At 56.6% G+C, this 25,194-nt stretch overlaps 1 protein-coding gene across 10 annotated transcripts; it reads left to right on the top strand.

Annotated features, from left to right (window-relative positions):
• ATP8B3 (ATPase phospholipid transporting 8B3) lies at positions 1 to 21,650 on the top strand. 10 transcript variants are annotated; one of them, XM_043912739.1, is made up of 28 exons: positions 1 to 688; positions 1,996 to 2,054; positions 2,527 to 2,618; positions 2,996 to 3,109; positions 4,126 to 4,224; positions 4,570 to 4,631; positions 5,005 to 5,077; positions 5,285 to 5,355; positions 5,753 to 5,835; positions 7,787 to 7,945; positions 8,526 to 8,614; positions 9,170 to 9,360; positions 9,479 to 9,687; positions 10,607 to 10,629; positions 10,721 to 10,877; positions 11,239 to 11,427; positions 11,509 to 11,621; positions 13,096 to 13,260; positions 13,358 to 13,469; positions 14,470 to 14,545; positions 14,739 to 14,844; positions 15,133 to 15,517; positions 15,613 to 15,836; positions 18,265 to 18,348; positions 18,473 to 18,712; positions 18,904 to 19,042; positions 19,325 to 19,452; positions 20,631 to 21,650. In XM_043912739.1, exons 2-28 carry the CDS (start codon positions 2,006 to 2,008, stop codon positions 21,462 to 21,464), a joined length of 4,266 nt encoding a protein of 1,421 aa, XP_043768674.1. In that variant the 5' UTR covers positions 1 to 688; positions 1,996 to 2,005; the 3' UTR covers positions 21,465 to 21,650. The 10 variants fall into 10 exon arrangements, with proteins under 10 accessions (XP_043768674.1, XP_043768673.1, XP_043768677.1 ...); XM_043912738.1 differs by having other exon boundaries at positions 9,476 to 9,687; XM_043912737.1 differs by lacking the exons at positions 1 to 688; positions 1,996 to 2,054 and having other exon boundaries at positions 2,076 to 2,618; positions 2,805 to 3,109; positions 9,476 to 9,687.
• The last annotated feature ends 3,544 nt before the right edge of the window (positions 21,651 to 25,194 follow it).

Raw genomic sequence — 25,194 nt, 5'->3', positions numbered from 1 at the left:
TTTGAGTAAGCTCTGGGAGTTGGTGATGGACAGGGAAGCCTGGCGTGCAGCGATTCATGGGGTCGCAAAGAGTCGGATACGACTGAGAGACTGAACTGAACTAACAGGTTTGTCATAGCCCCTTAATACAAAAGTCCAGATTAAGACTCTTCCATCAAGCCCGGCTGTCAAGGCCTCACTAGGCCTCGCCTTCGGCCCCGCTCCTTGGTCCCGCCTCCTTTAGCTCCGTTGCGCGAGGTCACACTAGGCTCCGCCCCCTTGAGCCCTGTTCGGCGTGGATGACTCTCGGCCCCGCCTTCGGTATTGGCCCTGCTTCTGGGTAACGCCCTTCTTCCTTGGACTCACCTTCCGCTCAGGCCACGCCCTCGACGTCCCGCACCGTCCTTGGCCCCGCCCGCTTTTTCCCCCGTTCCTCGAGGTCACTGGGCCCTGCCTTCGGCTCCGCCCCTTTGGACCCTGTTCAGTTTGGCCTCGCTCGACCCCGCCTTCGGCCCCGCCCCTACTTTAGTATTGGCCCCGCCTTCGGCCCTAGACCCCGCCCTTCAGCTCAGCTCCGCCCCGCGCCCGCGCCCGCGCCGCCCGTTTCAGGCCCGTTGGCCCCCGGCTAACAGCTTCCACCACGTCCGTCGCTTTGAACTCCAGCGGACTGCCCCAGGCAGCCCGGCCCCGCCCGCCCCGGCCCGTGCAGGTGAGCGGCGGCGCTTCCACAGCTGTGTATCTCCGTGGGCCCGAGCACCCTCTCTGAACTCCGCCGGGCCTGAAGGCGGGAGGCCGTGGCGGAGGAGGCGCCCCCAGAAGTTCGCGCGGGCCAGGGTCCGGGCGGGCGCCGGAGCTCAGGGTGTCTGGTGGACCGAGATCTCCCGGTGCATTTTCCGGGGACTGGGCATCGAATCCTGCGTCGCTTCGCTGTGGGAATGCTCGGGATTTCCCCGGGGTTAGTGGACGTTCTGGTAAGCCGAGAGTGCGGTGAGGAGGAAGCAAGTCCTTGTTGGGGGAGGCGTGTTGCCCTCCCCAGATACACTCTGCGTGAGTTCTGACCAGCACAACCCTCTAACCCCATCTGGCCCGGGCCGGGGTTCCTAGTGGCTCTGGTCCCACAGGCTGAGCCTCACTCACCCCGAGCCTCGTCTTTTCTCATCTGGCGAATGGGCACTGGCCTTCATCAGGCTCCCGGGAGCGTCAGCGCCGGCCCTGAGTCAGGCCCTCCCCACCACCTCACCCCGGGGCCCTGGGGACACCAATGACTCAAACGCCAGCAGTCCCTGCTCTGGGAGGTTCCGGTTTCAGCAGGCAGCCCAGATGGGGGAAGAAGCAGAGAAAGGATGATCAGAGCTGGGATGGGGGACCCTGCAGGCAGAAGGGAGGCCCAGAGGAGGCTCCAGAACAAGCCTGGGCCGTCTGAGAAATATGAGCTGAGAGCAGATGGGTGAGGAGCCTCCAGCCAGCCTGTTAAGAGGGAACCGTCCTGCTGGGAGAGGGAACAGCGGGACCAGGGGTGTGCAGTGCTGGGGCTGTGGGTCATTTGGGGAGCTGCCAGGGGCACTGAAGGACTAGGAGGGGCCAGGCTCCTGGCTCTATGGAAGTCTGGTGGTTGCTGCCCCAGGGCCACACTCAGACCTCTCAGCCCCTTGGCCACATACACTTCCTTTTGAGATATGACAGGGAACACTGGGGGCCCATTTAGTCTGTCAACAAAGAAATAGATCGAACACCTGACCAGGCTGGATGTCGTGTGCTATGTGGAAGAACACGTGTGCAGCCTTTCCAGGAGCGGCAATGGGGGGCTTGGACTACGGAGGGCTGTGCAGGGCTGTGGGGTGGGGAACAGTGGCCAGGTGACTGCAGCAGTGAGCAAGGACTCACAGCTGGTGACGGGACCTTCAGATTCTGGGGAGGAGACTCGCAGGTGGGCGTAGGAAATTACTTTTCCAAGAAGGTTGGAGTGGTGGGCACTGTACGGCTGCCAGTGTGACCTCAGGCCACTCCGCCCAACAGCCCCACCAGCATGGGCAGTCTCGCGTACCGAGAAGACCTTGAAGAGGAGAAGAACTCAGGTGCATGTCTGGGTGAAGTGTGGGCATAGGGTGGGGGGAAAGGTGTGGGCACAAGGTGGGCTCCACCAAGGGGCATTAGAAAGTGCAGTGGCTGAAGTGGGGAGACAGGAGGCCCAGTGTGGGGTTCTCATGGGTTTACATACAGTTCAAAACCCTGGGACTGAAGGGTGGACTCAGGACTTGGAAGCCTGGGACCCAGAGCACCTGTGCTGGGCATGGAGCCTCCGACACCTTGGAGTTCATCCCTGGGGCCTTGTAGTTTACCCCTCTGTAGAAGGAGTGGGTGTGAATAGGTCTCCCATGGCCTAGGAGTTGTTTCAGGGTGGCTGGATCCTCAGATCTACCTGGGCTCCCCGAGCAAGTGCCTACCATGTACAGAGGCTGAGGGCCCTCCTGTCTGTTTACCAGCTGGATCCCCCAGGGGCCCATTAGCCCTCCTCTGGGGTGTCATTAGCCTGTGTTTATCCTCCAGAGTTCACCTGGGAAGTGCAGGCCAACAACCAGGCCTACAACAGCCAGTTCAAGGAGAAGGTCTTTCTATGTTGGCAGAGAAAGAAGTACAAGGTGGGCAGGCCTCCCCTGTCCCTGCTCCCACGGCTTTGGGGACCTGCCAGTGAGGGAGAGTGGCCACCAGGGCTCTGCCTGCTGGGTTCTCCCACTTGGTCCTGAGGACTGTAGTGCTACCCTCGCAGAGTCACTGGTCTGGCACGGATGCCCCACGTGGCTCCTCTACCCTAAATACATTCCTAGGCAGCCTTCAAAGTACAGTGTGTCCGTCAGGCTCTACCTACCTGCAGGGAATCCTGGGGTCACCAACCCAGCTCACCAAGCCTGCACCCAGTAGGGGCTCTGTTCACGCTGTTCGTGGCTGGAGGCTGTGCAGGTGGGTGGAGGCCAGGTGGGGCTGGGCGGGCAGACCCCCACGCCAGCTCTCCTTCCAGAAGAACGTCATCCACACGGCTAAGTACAATGTCTTCTCCTTCCTGCCCTTGAACCTGTACGAGCAGTTCCGCCGCTTTTCCAACCTCTACTTCCTTCTCATCATCCTCCTCCAGGTGAGGTGGGGGCAACCCAGGAGTCAGTGCCCATGGTCACTCCACTCCATCTACCTGCTTGAGCTGTCTCCTCCAGGAAGCCCCCAGCCCCACCCCAGGGACTTCCCACCTTCCCACATGGCTCTGTAGACCCATGTGTTTGTCTGTGTGGTTAGTGGGTCAGTGTCCATCCCCCACACACTGGGAGTTCCCTTACGGCTTGATCCTCACTGCCCAGCCCTGGACCTGGAACACAGGACGTGCTCAATATCTATTGAAGGATGTGGGTGCATGGATGGCTCCTCCAGGTATGAGGAGGCCTCCTGACCCCTTTGGCCTCAGCAGGTCCCAGAGGGCGAGGAGGAAGGATCAGATTCTAGGGACCCACTGGGTTCCTTCCTGACATCAGGCTGGTCATGGGTGGAGATGGGTGAGCAGTGGTGGGTAGGGATGGGACCCTGTGTGGTGTGGGAAGTTTCCAAAACACCCCAACTCATACCCAGTATCTCATTCTGATCTGAGTAAAGTGAGACACTGCTTTTATCCATCGAGCCAATAAACACTTATTGAGGACCTACTGTATGCAGGTCCTGTTCTGGGCACTGGGGACCCAGTAGTGGCCCTGACACCTGTCTTAAGGTGGCTCAGGACTGGGGGAAATGACTGTCATTAAACCACATGGTAGCAACCAGTGATGGGGTGGTTCCCCACCCAGACTGTGTTGAGGGCAAATCTGAGGTTGCACAGAGGGGATCCCATGAGAGCCAAGGCCTTGAGGAGGGAACAAGTGTGGGGTTGGGAGGGCTTCCTGGAGGAGAGGACCTGGGGCGGGGTGGTGCATGGAAGGAAGAGGAGGCAGTGCTGGGCAGGAGGTCCAGGCGGGGAGAGAGCCTAGAGGGGAGTTGCCTGGAGGTGGGAACGGCAGGATGTGAGGTTGTGGTGCTGGATGTGTGGGCGGGAGGGTGCAGGATTGGGCGGAAGGGAGGCGGTCAGGGTGGCCAAGAGCGTTGGCTGGCATGACCCATCCTCTGTGTCAGAGCATCCCCGAGATCTCCACGCTGCCCTCGTTCACTCTGCTCGTCCCGCTCATCTGCCTCCTCACCATCCGGGCCATCCGAGACCTGGTGGATGATATTGTAAGCAGGGATGAGGTGGGGGCAGGGTGAAGGCAGGTGGGTCCTCCTGACTCCTGGGTGTGGTGGGAGGAAAGTCCACACAGGCAGCCCCGGTGGGCTGTGTCGTCCATTGTGCTCTGTGGCCACTGGGGCAGGTGCCAGTGTCCCTTCAGCACATCATCCAAGTGTCCACACGGGCGGCCTGCAGGAAACCGCCCTCTTTCTGCCGCCAACACTCTCCCGGAGGCAGGGTCACTGGACAGGCACCGTGGGTTTGGGCTCTCTAACCGGGCACCTGTGTCTGTCCTGTTGCCTGAGCGGCATGAGGGGAATTGTTGCTGCTCTGACCTACCCCCATCGGCCCAGGGGCGACACAAGAGTGACAAGATTGTCAACAATCGGCCGTGTCAGATCCTAACGGGGAAGAGGTGAGGCCGCAGCAGCTAGGTGCGTGATCTACCCAAGGGAGGCAACCCCAGCATGACAGAGGGATGGACACTCATGGGGGGTGTGCCTGGGAGATCATCCAGCATCTTTGGAGCTCCTGGACATCCTGTGGGGCCAGGGGAAACCCAGACCAGCACTTATGGGATGCCTGCTGTTTACTAGGCTTAGGGTGGGCCCTGTGAAGGGGCAGGGGCTGAAGATCCAACTGTTCACCCTCATGGAGCAGAGTTCAGCCAAAGGGGAGGGCAGGAAGGTCTGAAGGGCCTTGGAATCTGGGAGGAGGGAGCAATCAGGGCGGGGGTGTGGGGGCTGGGAGGACTCCCCACCCCACCCCTGCCACCCCCACCCATGCAGCTTTCTGTGGAGAAAATGGAAGAATATACGTGTGGGAGACCTGGTCTGTCTGCATAAAGACAGCATTGTCCCGGTGAGCTGCAGAGGGGTGCTCCAGAGACAGGGCAGTTCCCCCCCTCCTCCCCGTCCCTCACCCTGCCCCTATGCAAGGCCATCATCGCCTAGTCAGTGAGCTGGGTGGGGGTTCGGAGGCAGGGCTGCCCCCCTACCCCCACCACTGGTCTCCCCCCTCTCTGCCCCCATACAAGGCTGTCATCTCCCACCCTGCTCCCCACCCCAGGCTGACTTGGTTTTGCTGGCCAGCACAGAGCCCAGCAGCTTGTGCTATGTGGAGACGGCTGACATCGACGGGTGAGACCAGGTCATCACTAGGGCTTTTGGGGACTTGGGGGCTGCACACCCAGCCCACTTGGATGTTGTGGTCCTTTGCCCTGGGAGCATGCGGACACTTGAATGCCAGCTGGGGCAATAAAATGCACCACCATTTCTGGAAGCCCATCTCCCTCACCCACCATGAGCCAAATGCCAAAGCAAGAAGGCCCAGGGTCTGGCCTCAGCCCTTTTGCAAACATACTGTGCGACCTTGGGCAAGGCCCTCTCCCTCTCTGGGCCTCAACCTCCTTCTTGGCAACTGGCGCACAGTAGGTACTTAGGGGAAATGCCAGAGTGGCTCTGGAAAGAGGCTGGGCACGCCCTGACTGGGCACTGTCTGCCCCACCTTTTGTCTTGCTCCTCTTCTTGTCACCAGGGAGACCAACTTGAAGTTCAGGCAGGCCCCAATGATCACGCACCACGAGTTGACCAGTATAAGGAAGATAGCCTCCTTCCAAGGTGGGAGCTGGCAAACCCATCCAGCCCCTCTGGGCTCTGTCTCCCCCCGCCCCACCCCCCGCAGTGGGAGCACAGGTTCCTCACCTGCTGGGTGGAGGGTGTTGTGCAGCTTCTGACATCCAGATGCGCACATTACCGTCTATTGTCCTGTCTTATTTATTCCCAGACCATTGGGGCTGAGAGAATTTTTAGCAGACAGACTTCTTCCAGGTCCATATCAAATCCCTTAAACCAATGTAACAGTGGAGGTGTTTCTGTTGTTATTACAAGGCGTGCTACAGCGTTTGATCAAGTGTTACATTTTATTTTTAACCCATGACCACTTTAAAGCAAATGCTTTTGGTTGTTTATTCAAAAAGGCAGCCTATGGGAATTCCTTGGAGGTCCATTGGTTAGCACTTTCACTGCCAGGGCCTGGGTTCAATCCTTGGTCAGGGAACTAAGATCCCACAAGCCGAGTGGTGCGACCAGAAAGAAAAACAAACAAAAAACCAAAACAAGGCAGCCCATGTACACTGGCTAGCAATTCACCTACATGTTGGGAGAGGCCCACAGGGACATCTCCAGGTTTATTTTTTTTTGCCAGGAAAGTATGACATTTCACACCTATTGGTTCAGTTACTGTTTGCTGAAACCCAGCAAGGGGATAATTTTTTTAAATTGTTACTATTTGCTATCATTATTTTCCTGTCACATTGCAAAGGCAAGTTACTCTAATTGGTTCTGGAGCATGCCAGAACCTTTCTCTCCAAGCACAGCCCCTCTGTTCCTGACATCCAGACACTGGTTATGTGTCTGCTCACAGATCTGGGGAAAGGCCTTGCCATCCTGACAGCTCTTTCTGGGTCCTGACCCACCCCAGCTACGCCAGCATCCCTGCCCATTTTGCAGAGGTAGAGACTGCAGTTAAGAGGGGTAGTGAGAGGTGTGGGCTTGCCCCATGGCTCCTCCTTCCTTCTCCCGCCCCTCCCTAGACAGCTCTCATGTCTACCTTCAGGAAACACAGGCTCCAGCCCCTGAGAAGGAAGCGTGGGGGTCACTTAGGAGCCCTGTGGGCCCCCCAGCCCACTCCCTGCCAAATGCTGTCTTGGGCCAGCCTTTGCACGCTGGGTGGGTTTTGTCAAACAGAAGTGAGACCAGTGGCTGTACTCTCTCAGGGTGATGGTGGACAGGCCCTCCCCTACTGTCTGCTGGGGAACTCTGTGCCCTGTGTTTGGTCCCTATAGTTCAGGGTGCTGGATGGGGGGCACCCCTTCCTTCCCTCCCTCCTCACACATGTATTCAGCATTTACTGTGTGTCAGGTGCTGGACTGGGCCCTGGTGTCCCCAGCTCAACTGAGATAAGGCTGGTTCCTGCACTGGTGGACCTTACAAACATTTAAAAGATATTTATTGATTTATTTGGCTGTGCTGGTATGTGGGACCTTTTTAGTTGTGGCATGGGAACTCTTAGTTGTGGCATGCGGGATAGTTGTCTGACCAGGGATGGAACTTGGGCCCTCTGCATTGGGAGCAGGGAGTCTTAGCCACTGGACCACAAGGAAGTCCCTCACAGACATTACCGATACGGCTGCAGGAATAAACATCTGGTGACATCAGACACTGGTGGGGGGGCGGGGAGGAAGGGGCTCAATAGGGGGCGACCATATCTGGCTGGAGGATCAAGGAGGGCTTCCCTGAGGAGGTGTGTGTACCATCACAGGAGATAGCACACGCAAAGGCCCTGAGGCCAGGAATGCCCAGCTTGGAGCATCCAGGAGGAGGCTGTGTTGTATAGTGGGGGGTGGAGGTGCCGGTGGGGCTGGTTTGGGGTAGTGTGGGGCCCATGCAGGTGACCCTGGCTGGAGAATGACAGGAACATTCCCTGAGTCCCCCACCCCCAACCTGTATTGAAGAGGGATGGCTGAGTTGCACCATGCTCGTGGCTCCCTGAACACTGGGTTGCCCACAGGGAAGGTGGTGTGTGAGGAACCCAACAGCCGAATGCACCACTTCGTTGGGTGCCTGGAGTGGAAGGGCAAGAAATACCCCCTGGATATTGGTAACATCCTCCTGCGAGGCTGCAAGGTCCGGAACACAGACACCTGCTATGGACTGGTCATCTATGCTGGTACAGCTGCTCTCCAGGGACCCTGGGGCCTATTCTGTCTAGGTCAGGGGTAGGGGTTGGGTGGGTGAGAACCCTGAAGTCATTGTCAGGAAGTCACAAGGCTGGGTCTGGCCGCCGCATGTCTGCTGCTATGGGATGAAGGGCTCCTGGCGTGGTTTCTCTGGACCCTCATTTCTGAAATTGCAGGAATGGACATGTTGAGCCAGCACCTTTGTTTTGAGTGGAGAAATGGGGGTATTTATAACAGATGGAATGATGGGTGGTGGAGTAGGTGGCTAGATGGGTAAGGGGTGACAGAGAAATGGAGGGTGGGGTGGATGGATGAGCAGATGGGAGAGTGGATGGATAAATGGATGGATGGATGGATGGACAGATGGTAAATGGATAGATGGATGAATGAATGGATGGTGGATGAATGGTTGGTGGACAGTGGATGGATTGGTGGATGGATGGTGGATGGACGAATGAAGGGATGGGTGAATGGATGAATGGATGGTGGATAGATGAATAGATAGATGAATGGATGGATGGATGATGAATGGGTGGTAGATGGATGGATGGGTGGATGGAAATCTTGCAGGTTTTGACACAAAGATCATGAAGAACTGTGGCAAGATTCATCTGAAGAGAACCAAGATAGACCATCTGATGAACAGACTGGTGGTCCTGGTGAGCTCCTTAGACCCCCTGCCCTGGGTGGGGGGCCATGGAGGAAGGGAGTGAAAGGGCCCCACCGCACAGAAGCCCCGTGGCGGTCATCTTCCAGGCTTCAGGTTCCCTCCTCTGAAGAATATGCAGCCTGATCCCCTGGACAGGCCAGAGAATTTTTTCTTCAAATGCCAATTTGGAGGGGGCAGGGGGGGAAGGTTTTATAAAACAATATTTGATTGCAACGTTTCCAAAACCTGCAGGAGATAATAAGATACCCACCTATCCTCCACTGAACTTTAAAAATCCTTAATTTTTTGCCTAAATCAACTTTACCTTTTTAAAAATTATCGAAATAATTTTGCAGCTGCGAAGCTCGGCAGAAAACCTGCAAATTGCCCTTCCCCTGGACTGCCAGTCCCTCCCCACCCCGACCCCCTGTCCCCTCCTGGAGCAGTGCTGGGGGACACCCGCTCCCTGCCCTGTGCTTGTCCGTTCACACTAAGGGTGCGTGCATCCCCAAGGTGCCTCGCCAAGGCCCCCTCACGCTGCGCCCTTCCTCCCCTCCCCACGCAGATCTTTGTGTCCATGGTGGTGCTTTCCATGGCCCTGGCCTTTGGCTTCTGGCACAAAGTGAAGGAGTTCAAGGCCCATCACTACTACGTGTCTGCCATGCACACGCACAGTGTGGCTATGGAGGCCTTCTTCATCTTCTGGGGCTATCTCATCCTGCTCAGCGTCCTGGTGCCCATGGCCATGTTTGTTATGTGAGCCCCGGGGCCTCCCGCCCCCTGCTGAGCCGGAAGGGAAGGTGGGGGAGGGACAGCAGGCCCAAGGGCTAGGCGGTGCCCCACAACGTGCGAGTGCACATGCATGCATCAGCAGGGCCGAATTCATCTACCTGGGGAACAGCGTCTTCATCAACTGGGACCAGCACATGTACTACGAGCCCCAGGACCTGCCCGCCAAAGCGCGAAGCACCAGCCTCAATGACCTGCTGGGCCAGGTGGAGTACGTCTTCTCCGACAAGACGGGCACGCTCACCCAGAACATCATGACCTTCAAGAAGTGCTGCATCAATGGAGTTGTCTACGGTGGGACCCCGCCCGCGCCCCACTCCCCACATCCAGGGTCTCACGGCAGTGGCCCGGCATCCAGCATCCCACACCGATTGGTGCCCCACCACTATTGCCAAGGGGCTTCCTCTCATTTGGGGGTTGGTCAGCTATTCCTGTAAAGGACCCACGGGTCAATATTTTTGACCACCAAGGCCACTGGGTCTCTGGCCCCAGAAAGCAGCTGCTGCTCTCACCCGGACTCCGAAATTTTAATTTCATAGCATTTCCACGTGTTGCACAAGATAATATTCTTTCCAGGTTTCTGCCAACTCTCTAGAAATGTGATAAATGTTTATAGCCTTGCAGGTCACACAGAAATTGGTACCGAGGTGGGGGCATCGTTCACCAGTCTCTGGTCTAGTTGATAAGCAGCGGACAGAGTTTAGACCAGGAGCCAACAGAGGGCCCCCTGGGCAGTCCCATGACAGACGTGGGCCCCGCCCTTGGGTCGATGCCACCTGACCCTCAGGTAGGGCACCAGGCCCGTGCTGAGCGGCACCAACCCCAGCAGGTCTCTGATGTTTCTAGACGTGCTACGGACCCAGGTTTTTCTGTGAAATCACCCTATTTTTCAAAGGAGGTGGCCAAGTCCAAATTTTAAAAAGACACCAGGAGGAGGTCAAACCAAACATATTCTATGGGGCTGAACCCCACTCCCATACACCATCCACCCCACCGCCGTGGAGGGGGGCCCTGGGACACATGGCTGCATCCTATTCTCCTCCAGGCAGAAGCTGAGGATGGGGTCTTTGGTGGCTTGGGGCGCTGGGTCCAGGGCACAGGCCTGGCTGGTCTAGCTGCAGCCAGCAGCCCCAGGAATCCTGGCCCGGGGGGGGTGCTGTGGGACCCCATGCGGACACTGGAAGCTGAGGCCTAAAGCTGAGTCTTTCCCCAGGCCCAGAGGAGACCCCAGGCAAGGTGAGCCCTGGCCGCCCCGGAGCCCTGGGTGGTAGGGGGACGCGCAGTGACCCACCCAGGGCTGGCCTGTGCCTCACCCACCCCCCCACAGGAGAACCCCTTCCTTTGGAACAAATTTGCTGATGGGAAGCTGCTGTTCTGCAACACGCAACTCCTGCAGGCCGTGCGGGCCAACCAGGACTGGAGGGTGCGCGAGTTCTGGCGTGTGCTGGCCATCTGCCACACGGTGATGGTGCAGGAGATGAACAGTGAGTGCCCCCCCAACCCCGGGGGTGGCTGGGCCCAGACTCCCCAGATGATCTCCCACCAACTCCCAGGGCCCTCTCATCATGATTAGAGAGCGCCCAGGCCCCCAGCACGAACCCCACCTAGCCTCTGCCACCAAGGGTGACTTGGCCTGTCATCGTATAGAGAGGAGGAGGACTTGTGGACTGGGATGCAATCACCCACTTTCTTTTATTGGGCTTAGAGGTCGTCCCACAAATACATGTTGGGCACTTCCTGTTTCTGTTTCCTCCCTGTACTAAGCAGGTGGAGACAGGTGGGTGGTGGGTCTCCAACAAGGTCAAGCTCTCAGACCCCTCCCCGCCCTGCCCCCTCCCTGGCCAGACCAGCTAGTGTACCAGGCAGCTTCCCCGGACGAGGAGGCACTGGTCACAGCGGCCCGAAATTTTGGCTACGTGTTCCTGGCACGCACGCAGGACAGCATCACCCTGATGGAGCTGGGGGAGGAGTGTGTGTACCAGGTCCTGGCCATGATGGACTTCAACAGCATCCGCAAGCGGATGTCAGTGCTGGGTGAGTGCCCGTGGTCCTGGGTGGGGTGGGGGGAGGTGGGGAGGGGAGTGTATGTGGGCAGCCAGGCCTCTTCCTCCACAGTCCGCAAGCCCGAGGGCTCCATCTACCTCTACACCAAAGGGGCTGACACAGTCATCTATGAGCGCCTGCAAAAGAAAGGCGAGACAGAATGGGCCACAGAGGAGGCCTTGGCCGTGAGTCCCTGTGGGAAGGGAGGGTGGAGGGGTAGAGTCGAAGACACAGGGGCAGGGGAGAAGAGTGTGCAGAGAAATGGCCTCAGGGAAGCCATGTACAGTTGGTCAAGTTGCACACTGTTCTGCCCAACACACACACACACACATACACACACTCAGGGGCTGAAGATGGAGCCCAACTTCAAGCTGCACTGCCCAGAGGGGACATCTTCTTTTGAGTCAGGCAAGGACACCCTGTGGGTGGGTTTTGCCCTGGATGCCGCCCCCCTCTTCCAGCCAGGCCTAGGTTCTGGGACACACTCAGCCCACCCTGCCCCAAACCTTTCATCTCCACAGGTGAAACCCAAAAGCCTTGGCCCCACTTTCCAGGCTTCATCTTTCTGTTTCCTGCTGTTTGTCATCTCTAACCTGGTCTCCCTGCCCTCGAGGGGTTTCCCAGAACCCCAATTTCTGGTGTTGCCTTAGGGCCCTTGCACATGCTATTCTCTGTTCTCCTCTACTCAGGTGCTCGGCATCCTTCTGTCCTTGAGGTTCAGCCCTAGGTCCCCACCTCCAGGGAGCTCTTCCTGCCCTGACCCTGACATAGGCTGTCCTGCCATGCGGGCCCAGTCCTGAACCCATGGGTCCCCAGCCTCACCCAGCACAGGGCCCAGCAAGGCTGTTTGTGGAAAGAATGTCCTCTGTCCCTCTGCTCAGGAGTCTCCCAAAGTGCCCTACTCTGCTGGGAGGGAGTGGTGGGGAGCAGATGTCTTGGTCCTGACCCAGAACCGAAGTGCAGTCACAGCAGTGACCCAGAGCCCAGGAGCTCGGCAGGATGGCTGGGCTCAATTGCCCACGGTATGGACAGGGAAACTGAGGCATGAGAGGAGGTGCACAGGCCTGTCTGGGGCATTCGACATGTCCACATGCAGCCACCCAAGCCCATGTCAGTCAGGAGCAGAAGCCAGTCGAGGGGCTGCCTGTTGGGGCAGAAGACCTGGGGCAGGGTTGGAGCCTAGGAAGGAAGAGCTGCGATGGAGCAAGAGAGCCCTGGGTCCTCCCCTGGGCCTGGAGACAGAGTCCCACAGGATCCTTCCTGTGCCCCACCCCCTACCTCAGTTCCTTGAGGAGTGAGGCAGAGAGAGGGCTCCAGGGACGGCAGAATCCTGATTTGGAAGGGCTCTGGCAGGGCTTCACTGAGGGTCTTGCCTAATGGTTAGAATTTGCAGCACAAATCATAGGGTGGATGTTCCTGGCTAGGGGAACAGGCAGGCTGAGATCTGGAGGCAAAACAGAGTGAGTGGGGTGTCTGGGGGGTGATGAGTTGAGACAGAGAGGATGTGGAGCAGGGTGGCGTGTGGTCCCAGCCTCCCCCTGCCACCGGAGGACAGACTGTGTGGGCAGGGGCAGGTTGGGGGCCCAGGCAGAGGGAGAAGGGCTGCAGGGGTTCCCCAGAGTGGCAGGGGTGCCAGCGTCATCTGCCTGCTGGCCCCAGTCCTTTGCCACGGAGACCCTGCGGACGTTGTGCCTGGCCTGCAAAGAGGTGGATGAGGACGTGTACGAGGAGTGGCGGCAGCGGCACCAGGAGGCCAGCATCTTGCTGCAGAACCGCGCCCAGGCCCTGCAGGAGGTGTACGAGGAGATGGAGCAGAGCCTCCAGGTGGGTGGAGCCGGGGGCGGGGCGCCACACCCCAGCCTGCCGGGGAGCTGGGTCCCTGCTCAGTCTGTCCTCGCCCACTCTGTCCTCCCCCCCTCAGCTCCTGGGAGCCACAGCCATCGAGGACAGGCTGCAGGACGGTGTCCTCGAAACCATCAAGTGTCTCAAGCAGGGGAACATCAAAGTGTGGGTCCTCACAGGGGACAAGCAAGGTGGGTCCTAGGGTGGCAGCCCCCAGCTCAGGCAGAAGGGAGGCCCAGGGAGGGCTCATCCCGTCCCAGAGTCACCGTCAGGCCCTCCGTGTTGTCTGAGTTCACTGTACCCCCCACTGTGTGTCCCTGGGAAGGGAGAACCAAGACCCTGGGTGCCTCTCCTGGGTGGGCTGGTGCCATACTGAGCACCTTCTGGGGATTTGGCCCCCTTGGCAGCTCTGTTTGGTGGGGCCCTGGTTACCTCCCGGGGCTCAGAGAGCACTGGGCACCTGCCTGGAGCTGCCCAGCCACCTAGGGGCCAAGTTGGTCCTGTGGCTGTGGAGCCCTGGTTCTCCCAGCCCCTGAGGCTTCTTGGGGGGCCTTCTCTGGGCATTGGTGCCTGCAGGGCTCCATTAGGACTTCTGTGGGCAGGAGGCACGTATACTCCAAATATTTAGAATGACATTTAACAGCTCTGCTGGTGTAAAGACCAATCTCCAAAGTGGATTTTTTTTTTTTTTTTGGCCGCATTGCCAGTCATGTGGGATCTTAGTTCCCCCATCAGGGATGGAACCTGGGCCCACTGCATTGGCAGCATGTAGTCTTAACCACTGGACTGCCAGGGAAGCCCCACAGGCTGGATTTCTGTATTCATTTTTTTTTTTTTTTTTAAAGAAGTTAAGTCACGTTTTTCTCTGCACCCACCCCCCCCCCCGCCCCCAGACATGAAATCATTTTGTGGGGATCCTAGGCACTGAAGTGTCTAAGGTTAGTGCCTTGACCTTGGCCCCAGACTCACCTGCCTGCAGCCGCCCAGCCCCAGCCAGAGGTGGAGTCCTCAGCATGCTGACCTGGAAAGTCTCAGGGCTGACTCTCATTGGCTGCCGTGGTCACATGCCCTCCTCTGAACCAATCGCTGTGGCTAGTGGGAAGGGCATGCTGCTGTGATGGGCAAGGTGGGTGGGGTTGGCCTCCAGGCAGGGGGGCCTCCCCGCAGGGGTTGAACTGGGCTGGTTTGCAGAGACAGCGGTGAACGTTGGTTTTGCCTGCGAGCTGCTTTCAGAGAACATGATCATTCTGGAGGAGAAGGAGATCGTGTAAGAAGTGGGGATGGGGTGGACGATCCTGACGGGGGAGGGGGGTCAGGGTGGGGATGGGGCGCCCACGACACAGCCATGGCCCTGGGGTCTGACTGGCCGGTCTCCTTGGGGCTGGGGTGTGGGTGCAAGGAAGCCTGTGTGGCTGACGTGGCTGAGGCCTGGCTGGGCCCCCATCCCCACCCCCGTGCAGACGGATCCTCGAGGTCTACTGGGAGAACAACAACCTGCAAGGTGGCAAAAAGAAAGAGCTTCCCCTGCAGTTCAAGATGGCCTTGGTCATTAACGGGGAGTTCCTGGTCAGTGTTAGGTCAGAGTGGACAGTGGGACCCTGGTACCCCGGGGAGGGGCCTGGGAGGAGCTGCGGTCTGAAGCTGGAGCTGCTTCCACTGAAAGGCCCTCAGATGCACCATTGGACCAGCCAAGGTGACGGCCACTCCGAGAGATAGTTCTCAGCTGGGCCAGAGCAAGGGAGGGTGCAGCCAGGTCCAGCTGGGAGGAGGGCACAGTTAGGGCTTCACCGGGGGGAGGGGGCGGGAGAGGGAGGGGTACAGCGGAGTGACCTGCCCCTGTCACCCATGAGCCAGGACCAGCTACTGCTGTCCTTGCGCAAGGAACCCCGAGCCCTGGTCCAGAACGTGAACGTGGACCCGCTGGAGTCCTGGCAGGAGCCAGGAGAGGAGAGGGTGGACTTCCTGCAGGCCAGGCGCCTGTCCCTCATGTGGCGGACACTGGGGATCCAGCTGCGGAGCTCGGGGCTGATACCCCAGCACAAAGACTCCAAGACCCTCCGGATCGCTGAGAAGCAGCGGGAGCGGGCCTTCGTGGAGCTGGCCTCCCGATGCCAAGCGGTCATCTGCTGCCGTGTGACACCCAAGCAGAAGGCCCTGATCGTGACGCTGGTCAAGAAATACCAGAATGTGGTGACCCTGGCCATCGGGGATGGCGCCAACGACGTCAACATGATCAAGAGTGGGTGGTGGGCAGTGGGGCCGGGGGAGGCTGGCAGCAGGTGGGAGCGGCGGGCTGGGGTCCCCCGGCCGACAGGCTTGTGTGTGCCCCTGCAGCTGCAGACATCGGCGTGGGGGTGGCGGGTCAGGAGGGCATGCAGGCAGTGCAGAACAGCGACTACGTGCTGGCCCAGTTCTGCTTCCTGCGGCGGCTGCTGCTGGTGCACGGACGCTGGTCCTACATGCGCGTCTGCAAGTTCCTGCGCTGCTTCCTCTACAAGACGCTGGCCAGCATGATGGTCCAGATCTGGTTCGCCTTCTACAGCGGCTTCACTGCCCAGGTGCGCTGGAGGGAACTCCCTCCCCTCTAGGGGATGCTGTGTCCTTCCTGTAGCCTCCAGGAAGGCAGCAGGCATGCTCCCACTCGGAGGTCCTCAGGGGGCAGAGCGTGCCTGAAGCCACAGAGCAAAGCAGCCTTCAATCAATATCTGGCTGCATTAACAGAGGTATAGAATCTACATAAAGAGGGGGATGGTTCCGTGCCCAGCCCTGTGCTGAGCATTTTCAGGGATATTTGGCAAATTTGAGCTTTGAAGCAAGGGCAGGACAGGTGCTCCAGACATACATTCTTCAAGGGGGAAAAATGAGAACCTGAACTTCAGAGAAGGTAAGATTGTAAGGGCTGGGTCCCTGACTTCAAGATTCTTGACAGTATCATGGTGAATACTAGATGTGCTCTCCAGAGTGTCAGAGAAGTCATACATAGGGCAGTGATGTCCCCTGTGGTCTGAAAATAGACTTTCATGAGACAGAATGGCCTCCCTGTCACCAATACCCAGAGAGCCGAGAGGGAGCTTTACAAGAGCACTCTTCATAAATATATATTTTTGTTTTACCTTTTATTGCTAGGTATTTTATTCTTTTAGATGCTACTATAAATGGAATTGTTTCCTTAATTCCCTTTTGACATTGCTTATTGCTGCTGTATAGGAAGTGGTACCATGTGGTGGTTCAGATGGTAAAGAATCCGCCTGCCAATGCAGAAGACATGGGTTCGATCCCTGGGTCAGGAAGATGCTCTGGAGAAGAAAATGGCAGCCCACTCTAATATTCTTGCCTGGAAAATCCCATGGACTGAGGAGCCTGGTGGGCTATAGTCCATGGGGTGGCAAAGAGTCAGACAAGACTTAGCAACTAAACAGCAACAACACCACTGGTGTATAGAAACACATTTTTTTGTGTGTGTTGATCTGTGCCCTGCAACTTTATTGAGTTTGTTTTATTGGCTCTAGTAGTTTTCCTGTGAGTCTTTTGGGATTTTCTGCATGTAGATCATGTCCTCTGCAAAAAGAGACAGCTCTACCACTTGCTTTCCAATTTGGATGCTTTCTATTTCTTTTTCTTGCCTAATTGCTCTAGTGAGGGCTTTTCCAGTGCAGTGTTGAATAGCCATGGTGAAAGCAGGCATCCTTGTCTTGTTCCTGATGACAGAGGGGACGGTGTTTAGTCTTTCTGTGTTTATTAACTGTAATTAATGTTCCTTCTCCCCCCATATATTTATTTGAATATTTACTCCTATCAGTATGGACTCACATATGTTCATTTTATTCTATGCCTTGTTGCTCATTTTGTATCCAATTTGTCCCTTTGCCCTGTGCCTGCTCTTCTCTGAGCATGTCCTCACTTTCTGGCACTTCGAGAGCTTCCTGGCTCGTTTTGTCCTTTCCTTATCCCAAGCCTGGAATGAACCATTCCCTCAAGGAAAGCCAGTTCTCTTCACCAGAGAGTGGTAGTTAGAAATCAAGGTCTAAGCACCTGGTGTGCTCATCGCACGTGATGCCAGTATCCTCCCTGTAGAAAGAGGCAGGAGATATACACATACTAACCTGTGTTCAGACACACCTGTGCTGTACTGACCTCTCTATGTGTATGTGAGTTCACACTGATACCACAGAACAAGGCTCAGCTTAGCCTTTTCCACATGCTCATTTGTGACTCATCTCCAACGGTGAGAAACTTGATTCTGGCAAAAAAAATTTTTGTTGTTGTTACTTATTTGTTCAACCCCAGAATGCACGTAAAGCCATTCTGGGAACTGAAACATGTTTTTTCACTTGTCTGGATTTGTGCATTCAGGAAGGGACTTGGTCTCTTTGTGAGATCTCTTCCAGCTCTGTTACCCATCACTGACTTCCTAAGTCAAAAATGATCTAGGGAAAAAAAAAAATGATCTAGGGACTTCTCTGGCAGTGCAGTGGGTAGTCTCCATACTTCCACTGCAAGGGACACAGGTTTGATCCCTGGTTGAACTATTATCCTGCATGATGTGCAGCATGGCAAGAAGAAAAATTTAAAACACACTCTCTAGCCATTTTCCCTCCTGTAAACTTTGTATTAAAGTCATCACTTGAAACAGACTCCAAGGTGCTACTTTAAAAGCACTGAAGTGAAAGTGAAAGTCAGTCCGTTGCATCTGACTCTTTGCCACCCCATGGACTGTACAGTCCATGGATACTGGAGTGGGTAGCCTTTCCTTTCTCCATGCCTTTTCTCTTCCACTCTTTATCACTTCGTGCAGCCCTGATCTTAGCCCCAACCTTGATTGTCACTTGACTCTCGAAGGCACCTGGCATCCTCTCCAGGTGACAAACAATCTTGGATGGGTCTCCTTAGGTAGAGATTAGTTTCTGTCTCTGGCCGTCTGGCTCTGAAGGCTGAGTGCATTCTCCCTCCCCTCCCCTGTCTGCGTCCTCCACCTTCCTACCCCAGCCTCTGTATGAAGGTTGGTTCCTGGCGCTCTTCAACTTGCTGTACAGCACCCTCCTGGTCCTTTATATCGGGCTCTTTGAGCAGGTGAGCAGCTCCAGGTCTTGCCTCTTCCTTCTCTGTACATGTTTCTTTTTCTGGGGCCTGGGGTGGGGTAGGGGCCATCCCCTTCTGGTCCCAAGAGCCAGCTTCCCCACTGTGAACTCGCCAGGATGTGAGCGCAGAGCGGAGCCTTGAGTTGCCGGAGCTGTACATCGCAGGCCAGAAGGACGAGCTCTTCAACTACTGGGTCGTCCTGCAAGCCATCGCCCATGGCACGGCCACCTCTCTGGTCAACTTCTTCATGACACTGTGGATCAGCCAGGACTCAGCTGGGCCTGTCAGCTTAAGTGACTACCAGTCCTTTGCGGTGGTCGTGGCCCTGTCCAGCCTGCTGTCCATCACTATGGAGGTAGGAGTGGCCATCTGCCTGCCCCTTCCCTGGTGGGGTGGGCCTCGGACAAGCTAAGGTCTTTCCTGGCAGTGACCTGCCCCTTCACAGACCCCGGGAGCTGGGCCTCCGTCCTCCCCACCCCATCCACCTCCATCCACCCCACGGTTCCCTCCCCATCCCCCCTGCCTTAATGCCCCTTCCTTGTGCAGATCATCCTAATCACCAAGTACTGGACCGTCCTGTTTTTGCTGGCCATTTTCCTCAGCCTCTGCTTCTACGTGGTGATGACCAGCCTCACCCAGAGCTTGTGGCTTTTCAAACACTTCCCCAAGAACTTCCCATTTCTATGTGAGCCCCCAGCAGGGATGGGGCAGTGATGGTGGGGGGCCTGTTGGAGCAACCTCTCTGCCCCTCTGAACCTCAGGCTCCTTGGCCATGCAGGTGAGGTAGGGGTGTGTGTGTGTGTGTGTGTGTGTGTGTGCAGGAAGTGTCAATGTCTCCTTAGAATTTTCACTTCCTTTCCCTGGGGTGAAGGGAAGAGAAAGAGATAGGGTGTTGGAGGGGAGAGGCACCGAGCAGGCTCTGGTGAGGCCATAGCCCAGGCCAGCTGTGATTCTGCCCTGTTGCCAGACGCTGACCTCAACGTGCTGTCCCAGCCCCCCATCATGCTGGTGATCCTGCTGAATGTGTCACTGAACACCCTGCCTGTGCTGGCCTTCCGAGTCATTTACCAAGCCCTCAAGAAACCACAGCGCAAGGTGAGGGTTGGGGGTCCACGCCACACATGGAGGACCCCAACAGCCAGAGCCTGTGCTGGGAACCGGGACTTGAAGGAGAGGCAGAGATGGGGCAGAAGCAGAGCCAGACACACACCCAGTGTCCCCACGAGGGACCAAATGACAGGCAGAACGGCCCCAAAGTGGATGCTGTGGTTCCTGGGGTGGATGCAGTGGGAGCATAGCCAGACTTCCACCTGGAAGTGACTGGGACTTGGGGGCCGAGGTGACAGAAGTGATTTGGAGATGGGATAGGCAAAAGAGGGACTCGGGGTAACACAGTGTTCATCGGTGGATGATGGGTAAACAAAATGTGATCTATACGTACAGTGGAATATTAGCCTTTAAAAGGAAGGAGAGTCTGACACCTGCTACAACATGGGTGAATCATGAGGGTGTGATGCTCAGTGACGGAAACCAGACATAGAAGCCCAAACACTGTCTGATCCCACTCACAGGCGGTCCCTAGAGGAGTCAGATCCATAGAGACAGGAAGCAGATGGCTGGGCCAGGGGCTGGGGGAGGGAAAGGGGTGTCATTGTTTCATGGGGAGAGAGTTTCCATTTGGGAAGATGAGAAAGTTCTAGAGATGGGTGATGGGGATGGCTGCATGACAGTGTGAATGTGCCACTGAGGTGTGCACCTAAAAATGGATGAAATGGTACATCTCATGTTATATGTATTTTACCACAATGAAAAAAGGTGGGAGATGGGACTCACTAACCATAGTATCAGAATCTAGAAGGATGAGTTGAAGCTGGGATGGGCCCCAGAGTTGACTTGGAATGGTGGCCTGGGACATGGCCACAAACCTGCCACCTTCAGCCACACAGGCTGGACATGGGGCTGCCCCAGGATAACTTCTGACTTTGCCACCAGAGGGCACTCAAGGCGAGTGGTGGCTGGCCCAGAGTTAAGTCCCAGGGAAAGGACTCTGATTAGCTGGTCCAAAGTCAGGTCCATGGGGAGGAATCTGATTGGTTGGTCCAAAGTCAGGTCCCATGGAGGACTCTAGCTGGATCAACTTGCCTAGGAAAGAGCTTGGACAATCAATAGTGGCCAAGGACTCTGATTGGCCCTCACTGGAGGGGCAGGTGATCTGAAAGTCATCAACATGGCTTGGGAGCCTGATGACTTCCACTCTCTCTTTTGTTCTGTAGGAAGAGGTAGAGAAAGTCACAAGTGAGGAGATCATCGTGGAGCCTGTGCCCTGTATCCGCAGGGAGTCACGGGCCCGGCGCTCCAGCTATGCCTTCTCCCATCGGGAGGGCTATGCTGACCTCATCACCCAGGGCACGATTCTGCGGAGGTCAGCAGGGGTCAACAGTGACATGCTGGTTGATCACACAGTGCCACCTGATGAACCATCTGGGAGCATGAAGGAGTCCTTGTGGTACCCAAGGAAGATGTCATTTCTGGGGAGGAAGAGGCACTCACACCATGGGAAGGTGTCCTCTGAGGACATGCAGCCTCCCTCTGAGGTGAGCTCCTCCTTGACCATGGATGGGCAGTCTGCCCCTCATCCCCACCCTCTCAACAAAACCTGGCCATCTGGATCTTCACAGGAGAAGTTGCCATATTCTCCTGAGAGCCTGCCGCCAACCGAGATGCCACTGTTGACTCTAGAGAGCCAAAGTACCTCTATTGAGAGCCAGATGCTGCCTTCGAGCCAGATGTCCCTGCAGAGCCAGCCAGCATACCTGCCACAGGAGAAGACATCCCTCTGGAAGATCCGGAAACTGTCCTTGAAGAACTGGCCGTACATCTGGCAAAAGGAACCCGAGCCCCACAGAGAAGGGATATTGCCAGTTTCCAGCTCAAATCTTAGTGCTGTGATGGAAACTGCACCACCAAGTGCAAAAGGATCATCCATCAGTGAGCAGCCAATGGAGGTGGAGCCCTCACCTGTGGAGAGGGAGCCGTCGCCTATGGAGTGGCTGCCAGAGCCCAGTGGGGACCAAGCTGCACCCGATCTGGCAGAGCAGCTTCCCTGACTCCTGGGGCATCAGTGACTGCTCAGGCATAGTAAGTATCATCCAGCAAGCATGAGGCCATCCCCTGAAGACAGGGCTCCACCGGCTTTTCTTTCCCTAATAAATCAGTCTGTCTGACCCTAGGGCTCCTTGAGGCTCCCTCTTCCTATACTTCTTTTTGTGATGCCCCACGGAAGTCTTTTCTGGTTTAAGGGAAAAAAGAAAAAGAAAATCAAAACACTGTCCTCTAGTGGTATAATGGGGAATTGCGGGGAAAGCTGGACTGCTTTGGGTTTGTTTGTTTTTTTTTTCACTCTGGGATAGATAATGTGGATAAAAGTTTTATTGCTCTCAGAAGGGAGGAAGGTGCAGAGCAGACTGCTTACCAGCGCTGGCTTCCTGCCTGCTGCTTGTTGTCCTGTCTTGGCACAGTTTATAAGGCCCTGGCACCACCCAGCCTCTCCCTCCACCAGGGTGCCCTGGTTTCTTCTCAAGCAAATCACTTTACACTTGGTGCTCAGAAGGCAGTGGACAGTGATGCCTCAGAAGCAGAGCCCATAGGATCCTGAGCTTCGAGTGGCCCAAAGGCTCCATGGAGGGTGGAGCGCTGTGGGGGTGGGATCTCAGGGAGGGCTGTGTTCAGAGTGGAGAGGCCCACTTACTCTTTCCCTCTTCCCCTTCTCCCTTCACAGAGGTTGGGCCCCATGCTTCCCCTTCCTACACCGCCAACTCCTACCCCTACCCCCAACATTCAACCAATGCACAAGCCCAGGTGAGTGACTAGAAAATAATTTATTGGAGAAAAACAAAACAACAAATCCAGCACAGCAATGGTTCACAACAATGAGGATTTTTTTTTTTTTTAACTTTTAAGTCTGTCACCTGAGGGTGAGGTGGAGGGGTCTCTATTTGGATGACCCAAATTGTGTGTCCCCCGAAAGCTGCCCTACTGTCCAGTCGTGATTACACACTCAGGGCCACGTGGGCTCTTGACCCTCCCTCACCCTTGGCCAAGAGAATCCCCCTGCCAAAGACCAGCCATTTGGGGGAGGGGTCTTCTGGGGCCGCAGGAGGAGCCCAGGAACTGATAGGTTGGTGTGACTGTAACTGCTTTGGGCAAAGAATATGAGTGGCCCCAATTCCAGCCTGTGCAGGGGCCCTAGAACACACTCCACCCACTCCCATCCTCATTTCAGGTGGGTTGAATCTGCACCCCCAGGCCCAGCCCTCCAAACTCAGACCTTCTGACTTTCAGGGCGTGAGGCTACCCCACCCCCCTTATCTGGGGCCTATCCTAGAAACTAGGCTCTCCCCTGGTGGGAGCATGGGGCCTGGAGGCAGAAGTGGAGTCCCAGGCCAGGAGACTGCTCCAGAGCCCCTTTCCATGATTTCTGGGGGTACACTCTGTTCTCTAGGGTCCTACTGTGGGCTGGAAATGGAGCTCCACAGGTGCACCACCCACCTCCCAGGCCAGACAGAAAGGTGAAGTCATGCCTGGACAGGCCCTAGGAGGCTGGGGTGTCTGGGTGGAGTCTGTGCAGGGCAGGTGCCTGCCTGGGGGGTGGGGGTTGTTTCAGGAGGGTCCTTTGGATGTGGGGAAGTTGGGGCACATCCCCGCCCCCCACCACCCTGGGCGACATGACTCAAATTGGCTGATTGTCTGACTCCTCTGAACAAGACACTTGGGAATTCATGCTAATGTGAAACCAGACCGGCCCCAGGGGCGGGGAAGTGGGGGACCCAAGGTGGCAGTGACGCTCACTGGCGCCCCAGGACCAGAATCCGGAGGGACTCGGCGCCAGGAGGTGGAGACGTGGGCGTGCAGGTTGAGTGCCTGTCGCCTGCCTTCTCCACCTGAGGCACGTCCATGCGCCGCCGGCTGGACACAGATCCTTGGAAAGGGAGAAAGTAGCATAGAGCAGCGCCATGGAGCACCGAACAGCGCCCCCTGGGGCATGAAACACAAGATGCGACGCAGAATCCTGGGGCTCAGCCCCCGCGTGGCCCCGCCCCACCCCCCACCCTTCCGCCCAGTACATCATCTTCAAGAAAAAGTACATTAGTCATGCATCAAATCAAATTCCATTGCGTCTTTTTTTCACTTTTCTTCCTTTTTTTCCTTAAATTACATTTGAACACAGAACACATAGAATAATAAATAGTCTAATAAGACATGACTCCAAAAAACAAGAAACAGAACACGCCAGAGAACAGAAAGGTACCCCGCTCTCTCTCTCTCTCTCTCTCTTTCCTAAAGGACTCATTGAAATAAGAAATCTGTAAACGCCGCTGGTCCTTCCTCGCGCTCTCCTGGACTCTCTCGCTCACGCTCCCTCGGCCCTTCGCCTCTGACCGCCCCTGACATTCACCGCGTCTCCCACGGAACTCACCAAAGAAACGACATACCATCGTCTGCAAAATTATAATTTAACGGTATAAAGCTTCAAGTCACGTATTCCAAAAACTAGCTAAGGATTTTTTTTAATCACATAAACTATACATTAAATATCTTGAGGTATTTCAGAGAAAATTGTCAAAGGCTCGAAGGAGCTGTGCTGGAAGTGTCATTCCCTGGGTGGAGAATGGTCTTTGGTGTGTGACAACCGGCTGGGTAATTGGGTCGAGCGGAGGGGGGGACTGGGGGAGGGGGCCTGACCAGGTCGGGGGGGTGGTGTCAGGAGGGAAATGGTGTGTGTGCCGAAGCACAAGTGTGCACATGTCATAGGGTGTTTGAGAGGGACGTATCTGTGACCAGAGTCAGTGAAGCTTAAGGGATTGATCCCCAGAAGGGCCCCAGGTCAATTCCTAAGTGTCCAGCAGGGGAAAGACCCAGGCCCTGGCCTCTGACCTTTGGGTCGTGAATGCAGGACCAGCAAGTGACTTAACCTGCAGAGAAGCCCTGAACCCTGCTAGCAGGTGCTCTAGCCAGTGGGGTCCAGGTGCCCCTAGTGGATGGAGGGAGAAGCTGAGCCCACCCAGACCCCAGCCCCCAGCTCGGTGAGTGGCGTGCGCACAGGAGTGTGTATGTGTGTGTGTGTGGGGGGGGGGGGGCGGGGAGAGTTTGTTGCCAAGCGGGAAACGGGGACTCTCAGGACTCTGCCCCAACACCCAAAGGTTCTAGAAGCATCACTCAGATCCGGTTGCTTGCTTGAAAAGCGGGGAGAACAGCGAGTCGATAAGGACGAGAGAACATCACACATGTCTTTGGTTCAAGAAAAAGGCACTCATCGACCTCGCCACCCTCTCCCTCTCTCCCTCCCGCTCTCTCTCTCATTCTCTTCTCTCTCTCTCTTTGTCTCTCTATCTCTCTCTGCTCTCTCTGGTGGGGGACGGGGGTGGGGGGCGCACCTGGAGAGCGGGGCCCCAAGGCAGACCCTCGCTCACACCTGCTACCTGGGTGAGGGAATCTTAGCATCCAGCACAAGTCCTCGGGAGGGAAAATCTTTGGTATCAGGCGTGATTTTTCCAATCACAGACATGAGCATTTGAGTGAGGTAGCATTTACCTGGGGAGGGGGAGGGGCATTTCACTAGAAGTGTCTCTTGCATTCTCAAAGGTGGGAGGGGGTGGCCACCTCCCTGGGAGGCGGCGGGGTCAGCCGCGTTTGGGGTGGGGGAAGAGGCTCCTTCTAGCCTCCGGCTCTTGAACCCCCGGCTCGGGGAGGGGGGGGGGCGCGGGGAGCAGGCTCTTGGGATCCAGCTGCCGGCCAATCCTGGAGGTCACCTGGAGGAGGGGGGAGTGGGGAGGGGGC

This window comes from Cervus elaphus, chromosome 9, assembly GCF_910594005.1.
Source record: "Cervus elaphus chromosome 9, mCerEla1.1, whole genome shotgun sequence".
NCBI lineage: Eukaryota > Metazoa > Chordata > Mammalia > Artiodactyla > Cervidae > Cervus > Cervus elaphus.
This window is presented reverse-complemented; position numbering and strand designations above follow the sequence as displayed.

What these genes read in the sequence shown, in the direction of transcription:
- ATP8B3 (XM_043912737.1), top strand. Translation starts at nt 2,594, where the DNA reads ATGTTGGCAGAGAAAGAAGTACAAG. An exon ending in GAAGATAGCCTCCTTCCAAG is followed by an intron (nt 5,836 to 7,786) that starts GTGGGAGCTGGC and finishes GGTTGCCCACAG; the next exon opens with GGAAGGTGGTGTGTGAGGAA. An exon ending in CAAGCGGATGTCAGTGCTGG is followed by an intron (nt 11,428 to 11,508) that starts GTGAGTGCCCGT and finishes CTTCCTCCACAG; the next exon opens with TCCGCAAGCCCGAGGGCTCC.